General features: G+C 40.0%; 4 protein-coding genes across 4 annotated transcripts; all 4 read left to right on the top strand.

Moving 5' to 3' along the window:
- Nucleotides 1-4,168: 4,168 nt before the first annotated feature.
- On the top strand, nucleotides 4,169-5,111 carry LY79DRAFT_706783 (uncharacterized protein). The gene is made up of 2 exons (XM_060565034.1): nucleotides 4,169-4,327; nucleotides 4,379-5,111. Exons 1-2 carry the CDS (start codon nucleotides 4,297-4,299, stop codon nucleotides 4,852-4,854), a joined length of 507 nt encoding a protein of 168 aa, XP_060409590.1. The 5' UTR covers nucleotides 4,169-4,296; the 3' UTR covers nucleotides 4,855-5,111.
- A 369-nt stretch (nucleotides 5,112-5,480) lies between these two features.
- On the top strand, nucleotides 5,481-7,474 carry LY79DRAFT_696602 (multidrug resistance protein CDR1; the record flags this gene model as incomplete). Its single annotated transcript, XM_060564834.1, has 5 exons — nucleotides 5,481-5,547; nucleotides 5,580-6,077; nucleotides 6,131-6,495; nucleotides 6,546-6,732; nucleotides 6,783-7,474. The coding sequence occupies 5 exons, from the start codon at nucleotides 5,481-5,483 to the stop codon at nucleotides 7,472-7,474; spliced, it is 1,809 nt and encodes a 602-aa protein (XP_060409589.1).
- A 499-nt stretch (nucleotides 7,475-7,973) lies between these two features.
- Nucleotides 7,974-8,420, top strand: LY79DRAFT_673271 (dehydroquinase class II; the record flags this gene model as incomplete). The annotated part of the gene is made up of 1 exon (XM_060564156.1): nucleotides 7,974-8,420. One exon carries the CDS (start codon nucleotides 7,974-7,976, stop codon nucleotides 8,418-8,420), a length of 447 nt encoding a protein of 148 aa, XP_060409588.1.
- A 710-nt stretch (nucleotides 8,421-9,130) lies between these two features.
- On the top strand, nucleotides 9,131-10,522 carry LY79DRAFT_567331 (uncharacterized protein). Its single transcript, XM_060558886.1, has 2 exons — nucleotides 9,131-9,632; nucleotides 9,698-10,522. Exons 1-2 carry the CDS (start codon nucleotides 9,248-9,250, stop codon nucleotides 10,111-10,113), a joined length of 801 nt encoding a protein of 266 aa, XP_060409587.1. The 5' UTR covers nucleotides 9,131-9,247; the 3' UTR covers nucleotides 10,114-10,522.
- Nucleotides 10,523-10,693: the final 171 nt, after the last annotated feature.

Here is a 10,693-nt window from a genome sequence, read left to right as displayed (position 1 = left end):
AATAAAGTAAAATTTTAGGTTTTTTTTTAAGTAGTTTTTATAAGTATTTTTCTAGCTAGTAAAGCCTTAATTATCTTAATTAGGATATTAAATACTAATTAAGACTAAGAAGATAAATAAAATATAGAATTTAATACCTATAAGTTAACTTTTACCTTTAACTATAACTTTATTATAATAGTAATATAACTAATCCTAGATATTCTTTTAATCTTATATACTTAATTAGGCCTTTTTAGCCTAATTAAGTACTTTATCTACCTTATAACTATATAACTAAATAATAAGACCTTTTATATATAGTTCTATACTACTTAGTAATAATAGTATTACTAACTAAGTTTAACTACTAACTAGAGATAGACGTTTAATTAATAAATTATAGCCTTAATTAGACTAAGGTCTATTAATTAACGTTATTATCTTCTTAGATAAAGGTTAGTAAGTTACCTTTGTGTTTATAGGCGCTTAGGGTGCACTAGTAACAAGACCTTTAGGCAGGGTTATTTAGATTAGTTATATATATACTAGCTATCCTACTGCCTTGTGTATTAATATCCTACTTAGTTTTAATAGTACTTTAATAGGCCTATAAAATTATATATAAAGAGTACTTAACTACTAACTAAGAATTTATTCTTTAGAGTATAGTTAAAGTAGTTAATAACACTATAGGCCTTAATAGTCTTATACTAACCCTTTTAGTATTTAGCGTTTACCTTTATATAACTACTAACTTTACCTTTTTACTTAATATTATTTAATAGGTAGCTACTATCTAAAAGGCTACTAATAACCTTTATAAGAGTTATATAATATACTAGGTTTATAAGGCTCTTAAGGTATATAATAGCCTAAATACTTTTATTATTAAAGACTTACTATAAAGTAGTAAAGTATAAGTATAGTATAAAAAAGGCAAGTAGTCTAGCCTATACTACTTACTATTTATTAATAGTAAAGATTATACTATTAATATTAATAGCCTATATAACTTCTATTTTACTTTAGTTAAACCTTACTACACTAAGAAAAAGATAAGTAAGCCTACTAATATAAATCCTTAAACTAATTAACCTATAAATACTAACTATACTAGTAAATATATAAAAGATACTATTATTATTACTATAAAAATAAGAAAACCTATCTAAATAGTAACCTCTCTTCCTCTATAGTGTACCTATAGGCAACTATATAAGACCTTAGTTAATATACTACTATAGGAAATAAATAAACCCTCTAGTGCCTTCCTCTTAGCTAAAGAAGAGGCTAACCTAGCACTTATATAATAACTATATAACTAAGGCATTATTACTATACCTAGTAAGCCTTTTAAATAGTTAAGAAAAAGTAAAATTTAAGGCCTTATTAACTATAGTATATTTAAAATTATTATATATAACCTTTTTATTTACTAAGGCTATATCTTTAAATTTTACTTTATTAATAAAGTTAAAGGTAAAAATAATAAGCTATATAAGAAATTATAACTAGTAGTATAAGGTTATAGTAATAATAGTAAAAAAACCTTACTAGTTTAGTTACTTATAATTTAAAGAGCTAGCTAGTATATAATTCTTATACTTACCTTTTCTCTTATAGCTAATAGTAAAGTAATATAACTATAAAATATAATATAGGCCTATATATAATTAACTTTATAACTTAACTACACTATTTATATATAACTTCCTTTTTAGATCTATAATTACTACCTTTAAAGTACTATTATAAAGGTAGTAAAGCTATTATATAGCCTTACTAAAGTAAGTACCTATTAATAAGTAACTTATAACTACTACTACTATAAAAAACTTAATATAGTTACTACTTTATATAACTTATACTTACTTTTTTTATTTATAAAAAACCTTAACTTTATAATAATTAAGATATAGATAAATAATATAATTAGCTTAACTAGTGTTAATTTTTTTAATTATAAAGATAATAAGCTTACTAAAGTAAAGCTTCTTATAAAATAGAAAATTTTACTTATAAAGAATAAACCTTTAGTATTTAATAAAGGGATTATCTTATTAACTTTAGCTAAAAATACCTTTATTATACTTTACTAAAAGGGCTAAGGTATAAAGCTAAGACTTATTAATAAGAAATTACCTATAGCCTAGTAAAACTATATCTAGTAGTATACTTAAGGAGTATATATTACTTTTATTTATTAGCCTAAAGTATACTTTAACTTATTTACTATAGCTTAGTATAAAGAGCTAGATAGTAAAGCTATTTAGTAACTTAACTAAAGAATCTAGTAGTAAATAAATTTACTTAACTATAGCTTTACCTTTATTTCTTTTAACTTACTTAATATAAAGCTTTTTATATTTATTAATAAATCTTTTACTAATAATTATAACTTAACTTTATAGTTAAGATTTATTATCCTTTTTACTAATAAAAAGGTTAATAATAAGTAAAGTAAGTTTATCTTCTATAGTAATATTCTTTATTTCTTATTAACTAAATCTAAATAAGTAATATAAAGTATTCTTATATTAAAAGTCTATAGTATAGTTATAAGTATTAATATAGTGTATACTTTCTTTATAACTATTATAATAGTAGTAAATAAGCTTAGTAACTTATTAATCTTTACTATTATTTACACTAACTTATACTTACTATATAAGTGCCTAGTAAAGTTAAGAACTACTTATAAAAAGTACTTAATAATTAATATTATAGTACTATAATAATTATATAAGTAATATAAGCTCTTTAAGGTATAATAGATCTATAGTAATAATAACCTTACTAATAGGTTTATAAAGTCTTCTTTAAACTAAGCACTTAAGAGTCTTATTTCTTATAATAAAGTAAAAATATAAATAAAAAGATAAGTTATATAAATATAATAAAAAGTAATAAGAATAATAAAATATAAGATAATAAGCACTTAAAAAAAGAAATAGGTTATATAAACTATATAAATTAATAGTAGTTAAATTTATTTAATATAAGTATATAACTTTAATAACTATAGCTAAAGAGAAATATACTTAAATAAAATAGTATAAGCCTACCTTTACTAAGTAAATAAATAAATAAATTTATAGTAGTATATAACTATAAAAAGTATAATACTTTTACTTTTCTTATTTTATTATATTTTTAGGCTTTTTAGAAAAAATAAGAGCACTAGTGACTTTTACTATATAAGAAAGTTACTAGTGTTAGTATATAGGTAATATAGCTAGAGGCAGTAGGTTATATAATATACTACCTACTAGTAGAATCCTTTACCTTTGCCTATACGCAAGGGTACTACTACACTTATACTCCTACTTTACCTTGTTAACTAGTTAACTATTAATAATAATAATTAACTACCTTTTCTTAACCTTTGTGATATTATAAGATATAGGATCCCTATTAATTAACTAGTGAAAAACTAACAGTATTCGAATCTGTGGTACTTGCTAGAACTTTGATAATCAAAGGAGAACCTTAATTATGAAAATCCACTCAAGAAGGGCAAGGACGTTTTAGAGTTGAACCGATTTATTATAGATGCACAATACAAGTGACATAACTTTCTGGCCCCTCGAGTAGTTACAACCACCAACACATAGCGTTATAAACTAGTCATTTATATTCGGCTGCGATCGACATCGCGGCGGATAACATAGCAGATGTTTTAGACTCGGTACAGTCTGAGGTCCGAATAGTTCAAAGGTCAGTACGATCCTCATCCACATTCTAGTCTGATTTTACGACTGTGTTCTAGGGCATTGCTCTGCTATAACGGCGCTTCGAGACTTAATGAGAGACAGAAAATGAGACAAAGTATCGAGTATATAGAATGATAGTCTGGAAGTCGCGGTTTGGACAAAAGGTTATGGATGATATGGCGCGTCGGCGGATTCTGACTATCTTGGCTACTCGGCAGTTGCCTGTCATGTACGTATCCCGCGATCCAGTACTGGAATCTTTGTTTCTAAGTTTTTGGGCAAGCTTGCTATCATCCTGAGCCACTGACGCGGAATCTTGCCACTATTTAGATGAAGCATTCCAATCTCGCCGCTTCTCCCTTCGGTTGTCTTTCCCCCTGACAACGCATGTGTCAGCCAAACAATCAACAAGAGTAGCCTTTGGTTTAATAGCAAATATTGGAGCTTCGATCTCTTGTGATGTGCAGCTTTGCCGAACGCCCACGACGAGTTCAACCTGTTAGCCAGACACGATCAGAGACCACCTCCTCGTGTACTTCGTCCTGGACCTGCTCTTTCACCGGTTCAAAGAAGACTCATCTATAAACAACCCGCATCTCCGATGGTCACCACAAACTTTGCGGATCACTTCGGTAAGCGCCAAAAGAAGTCTCCTGCATCTGCAGCCGCTCACTCCCTGTTAGACGGGTGCTCCTTCATCTACGAAGATGACCGCACAGCCATCGCAAATGAGCATGCGATGGACAAGAAAAGCCTTCCGATCAGGCAACAGCCCAGAGACCGAGGGACTCCAGCCCTGGATCAGCACGAGAACATCCGCGCGTGGCTGTCCGGGGTCGTCGTCGATGAGGAGAGCAAGCCCCTCGTCACGGATGTGTTTTCCGCACTCAGCAACCTACCGAACGCAGACCTCGCTCACTTGCAGGGCGGGGGTCACCCGCCGAGGGACCAGCCGCAGCAGGGGCGAGCAAACGTGAAGGTGCACACGATGGGCCCGGGGTTCATCGGGAGGTCTCCGCCGTTCGGGTCGTCCGAGTTCCTCGCCAACATGGTCCTGGTGGCAATCCTCCTGCTGTTCGCGCCGGGATTCACCATCTTGGCGGCGGGCGTGTTTGTGACTTCGCGCGTCGCCGAGCGGTGGGTTGGTCAGGACCAATGAGTGCGGCAAATGCGTTTTGACGTGAGGAATGTTCGTGACGAATTTGGACGGCTTTATGAAACTTACGTGATGAATGTGGCGAGGGCACGCATGCAAGACTTAATATATCTGAGCATCACGAGGAATGTATTCTTTAGGAATGAAATGAAACATCAACAACCACCGATTATGCAATGGAAGTTACAAGGCTTTCACAATGAATTGTATTCAAGGGTTGGCTGCTCGTTTGATTTTCGGGTATTTACGGATATATGGCTGGGCATTGCGCCCTCGGCCCTCCGTGCAACTTGGATCATAACTCCCGCGCAAATGTCACGCGAAACCTGCCTTTGAATTTCTGACTATTGGGCCAAGAAGGCCCAGCTGACAGACGGGATGTTCTACTGAGGTCTGTTCTTATGCGGGAGCGTTGTTCAACGCCCGAGTCTCCAGTGTGCCGCGCCCGTCTCTTGATGTCTAACGTTGAGCTGTTGGTTGACAATATGTTGCCATGCCACCCCTTGGTTGTATACAATCAAGTCTCGCACTAGTCGGTAACAAGATCCGCAACTACTGGCATCGTGGTGGGCGATCGGTAAAGTTGCATCTTTCGGAACCTTAGGCCCCCGGAGCCGATTTCAACAGCCATGCTCGATGTGTTTTCTACGCAAGCCATGAGCGCTGCCTCTTGGGTTCGCGACATCAGTGGTCCAGGTGTTATCAGTTTATTCTGAGCGTGATGTGAGGAGGAGGCCCATCCTTGATTCCGCCAACGGACAAATCAATCCCTAACCGCGTGGGTTATGTTCAGCAGCAAGACGTTCACTTGGACACGATGACGGTCCGTGAAGCCCTTGAATTCAGTGCCCTGCTCCGCCAAAGCGCAGATACTCCACGTGAAGCCAAACTGGCTTACATTGATGAAGTCGTCGAGTTGCTCGACATGAGCGACTTTGTTGACGCCGTGGTTGGCGTCCCTGGCCAGGGACTCAATGTTGAACAGCGCAAGCGCTTGACCATTGGCGTCGAGCTTGTAGCCCGACCGCAGCTCCTGGTCTTCCTCGATGAACCGACATCAGGACTCGATTCCCGGACGTCTTGGGCAATTTGCGACCTCATCAAGAACCTAGCGAGGAGCGGACAGGCTGTTCTTTGCACCATCCATCAGCCGTCAGCGATGCTCTTCTCTCGATTTGACAGGCGTCTTCTGCTGCAACGTGGTGGTAAGACGGTGTACTTTGGGGGTGAGTGCTTCTCTTCCGTTACGCAAGCGGAACTAGTACTAATACTATCAAAGATATTGGTGAAAACTCAACAACCATGATCGACCATCTTGAGCGTAATGGCGCGCCACCTTGTCCTGCTGATGCGAACCCCGCAGAGTGGATGCTCAAGATCACTACAATGTCCGAGGATGGTCCCAAGTGGGACGATATTTGGCCTTCATTCAAAGAGTACAGTGAAGTGAAGGAGGAGCTCAAGATCCTACGTCAACAAGACACACATCAGCTAACAACAGATGCGGCAGGCGACGAGATTGCTCACCAAGAATTTGCATCGTCATTCTGGACGCAGTTTCACCACGTCTTGGTACGCACTGCCAAACACTTTTGGAGATCGCCTGTTTATACCTGGTCCAAACTTACACTAACATGTCTCATAGTAAGACATCTCACCGCATTATAGCGACATTGCTAATCATGAATACACAGGCTCTCTACATCGGCTTTACCTTCAAGTCAGATAACAGCTTGCAGGGCCTGCAGAACCAGCTATATGCCTTCTTCATGTGTCTCACTACTGTTAATGAGTTCAGCAAGCAGATAATGCCAATGCTCATCCCTCAGAGAGCGCTGTATGAGGCCCGGGAACGACCTTCGTGCGTCTATCGGTGGACCAGTGAGTTAAGATGTGATCCATGACTTGCAATACTTTGCTAACCCTTCCAGCGTATCTGTTATCGAACATTGTCGTCGAAATGGTATGGAACACCATTGCAGCGGTCGTCTTCTTCTTCTGCTGGTATTATCCCGCAGGGTTCTTCCGTAACACTACCGCCGACGACGTCAATATGCGCGACTTTACCGCGTTTGTTTTCATCTGGGTGTTCTTCCTTTGGATGAGCACCTTTTCGCAGATGGCGATCGTAGCTATAGAAACAGCCGACCTCGCCAGCATCCCAGCCAGTCTCTTCGCCATCCTCTGCATGTCTTTCTGCGGCGTAAGCGTTCTCCGTAGCGACCTCCCCGCAATCTGGAGCGATTTTATGTATTGGGTCAGCCCGATGACATATCTTGCCAGCGGAGCATTGTCGGCCTGCTTGCATGGGTCCAAGGTCACATGCACGGCCAAGGAACTCGTGTCAGTTCCGTTACCAGCGAACATGACGTGCGGCGAGTTCCTCGGTCCTTTCGTCCAAAGTGCAGGTGGATATCTCGTCAATTCTGCCGCAACGGACTTCTGCGCTTACTGCCGGATGAGCACCACGGATGACTACCTTGCCCATTTTGAGATCAAGTATGACGATCGATGGAGAAATTTTGGTCTTTTGTGGCTATACATTGGCTTCAACATCAACGCTGCATGTGGCTTGTACTGGCTGGTGAGAGTGCCCAAATGCCAAGTGGTGAAGCGCAAATAGTTTAAGAATTGGAGTTGTCCTAGTCTATTGTACGCGTATACTATTGTAAAAGTAAAGAGTAGGGGGTTTGCTTGAATAGGACCCGAAAGTCGATAACCAATATTAGCAGTAATCAAGATGATGAGAGACACTCGCCATTTGCTGCTGAGAGTATACGATGAAGGAACGTCCATTTTCGGCCAAGCTACCTGTAGTCTCTTTGGAAGAGCTCCGCTTATCCGAGTCTCGGTGTCGGACGCTGGTGGATCGCGATGGATGAAGGCTTTGCCGCCATATCGCGGGGTTTCTCATCTGCTTCCCCACACCAACGTGGAAGGTGGATCAAAGTGAAGCGCTTCATGCGGGGTTCCGTGAGGGGGTGTAACTGGGGAAATCATTTAGCCATTGAAATCTTTAACCACTTCGAATTTGGGCTTCTCCAAGACCGCCACTGAATGAAAGTTCAACTTCTTCATCTACAAGTTTGACTGTGCCAGAATCTTTACAGCATATCGTCACCATGGCAAAATCGATCCTCCTCATCAATGGTCCGAACCTGAATCTCCTGGGCACCCGCGAGCCACACATCTATGGTTCGACCACGCTCGAGCAGCTCGAGGCATCTTCGAAAGAACACGCAAAGTCGCTCGGCGCAGACCTGCAATCATTTCAGTCCAACACGGAAGGTGCCATAGTCGACCGCATTCACGCAGCGAGGGGCAACGTCGACGTGATCATCATCAACCCGGCGGCGTACACCCACACGAGCGTTGCGATCCGCGACGCACTCCTGGGGGTAGACATACCCTTCATCGAGCTGCATATCAGCAACACCCATTCAAGAGAATCGTTCCGACATCATAGCTACTTGAGCGACAAGGCAGTGGCAGTCATCATGGGTTTCGGAATCCATGGGTATGGGTACGCGATCGACCATGCGGTCAAAAACATTAAGCCCAAGGTCTGAAACAAGAGTCCCGCGAATTAGAGGAAGAAATATAAGATCGTGCTCACTCTTTTATGGGAGAAAAAGAGAAAATAGGCAATTCCATGTTGCTGCCGCTTGTGCGTATGCGATTGGACTTCGGGATATGCCCGAGAGGTTTAACAACGTTACGTTACGGTCAACTGGGAATAGTAACTTTCGGCTACATTCTTCTTTGTATATTACTCCCAAGGAACATTCGAGTCACCAGAAGAGTAATATCTGTATTTCAGTGAATACAATGTTCCTCAGCGCCAACCGAGACTTCTATTATCACCGCCCACGGGTTCTTATATATTGTACAAGTATCAAGTCTTTGTTTGCTACGTTATCTTGCCTGCAGGCACCAATCACAACAGTTGGGCCTGTGCATTGATTAGCTACGTATTTCTATAGGCTACACAAAATCTAACGCCTCAAGGAGTTCAACCGATCTTGATGTAACATTGGTCTCCGTGACGGGGCTTCATGAGTGTTGCGTCATTTGGGAGGTTGCTCGATAATCGCAAATTTGGTGCAGGTGGCTCATCCTAAATGGGCTTTCCCTCCCCCCGTAAGCAGAAGATCAATGAATATGGGAACTTTGATTAACTGACGTGGACGTTAGTCCCGATAAGAATTAGTGCTGGCAGTTGAGATACTGGGCGCGGGTAAAGTCGGCGTCAGCAGCATCGCGAACTGTTTTCGTGACGCGAGACACCCATATCCACATTAATTTTCTTTAAAAAAGATGTCAATTTTCTAACCTAGGAAGTCATGCTATTATCTTTCAACTTTGTTTCCATCATCTTTTCAATCCATTAAAAAAAATGATCACCGGTTCGAAGTTTTTCGGCGGCCGCTATATCCTCGCTCTTACAGCCGCTGTACCGTGCTGTCTGTTTGCCAAACACGTATGGGATATTTACGCCCGTATTCGCCCGGTGGAAAAGCGCCGCATCACCATCACAGGCGGAATCTCGAATAACTTCAAGGAATCTCATAGTCTCAAGGGATTAGTGAATCCGAGAGACCATGTTATTCTTGGAGACGCATATCTTATGGACTTGCCCCTCCCACAAAACATTGCTGCGGAAGACGCGACAGACGAGATATTGTTGGCAGCTTTTGTGAGGGGATATTTTGCGGGCAAAGTCTTTGCAATCGAAAGAAACTTGCTGCAAATTGCGCGAGTAACATTTGTGTCCTATTCTGGTAAGTTACAGGTTGATTCAGGGGTGCATGTTGAGCTTAATGGTTCGTATCTTGACACCTGCAAGGCCTTGGCTTGGCCACCGCCAAGACACCACTGTGGGAAACATCGGCGCTGTCACCAACCTCTCTCCCATCGATGCACTCTATACTTTTCGGTGCATTCCAGGTCAGCCATATCGAATTGCAGGACTCTAGCGATCTTGTTCGAATACAAGAGAAAAGGGAAAGCAGTATCGATTTTGTGTTTGGCGCCGACGATACTCATTTTGCAGGCGCTCATAGGTTTAGCATCGCCCGAAATCAAGAGCGCACCGGAGAGGTCAGAATTCTTTATGAGCATATGGCGTGCAATCCAACTATCAACCAACCTCTCAAGCCGGATTTCTTGTTTCTCTTTCACACCTTTTACGCCATGCTGTTATTCCAGGAGGGGCTGGCTGAGGTGATGCAAGTTTTGGAAAGAGGCCCACAAAGGCAATGAGCGCAGCAAAACAGGAACTGAGGATTCATAAGCCTGTTCTCTTTTGATGTACTACTAGGATCGAGTTGTTGATAAGTCCGCTACACTTTCTAAACACACTCAGCAAAACTAAAAATAGCTTTTCCTTTCACTCTTAGTATTGCGTCGATGCATTGCTAGCACCTAGTTTATCGAAGTCCGCAATTTCCATCCGTATTCAGGGAATACCAACTTGTAGCCAGCCACAGAACTTAGAAGGCAAAGGTACTGGAAATACAAAGCAACCTTTCTGACGTGAGCTTAGTTACCACTAAAATTTTGTAACAAAGAACTCGTTGCAGAATGTGGAGGAGACAGATCTCGGCAATAAATATGCTACAATAATACTTCGGAAGCCAACGCATATTAATAAATCAACATGACACGTTGAACCTATGATGATTACTCAAGTAGCTATCCATCCCTATAGCAACACAATTAAGCTATAATCACGCTTCTCATTTCTGCAAACAGTGCAGCAGAGAACTCCGCTTACAGTTTCTTGTTTCATTTGGCAATGGTGCTCTCTTTTCCACGGTGTTCAATAAGTCAGAAGGTTTTC

This window comes from Colletotrichum navitas, assembly GCF_030913465.1.
Source record: "Colletotrichum navitas strain CBS 125086 chromosome Unknown LY79scaffold_82, whole genome shotgun sequence".
In the NCBI taxonomy this organism is placed as follows: domain Eukaryota; kingdom Fungi; phylum Ascomycota; class Sordariomycetes; order Glomerellales; family Glomerellaceae; genus Colletotrichum; species Colletotrichum navitas.
Note: the sequence above shows the minus strand (reverse complement) of the source record. Positions and strands in the feature narration are given on the sequence as shown.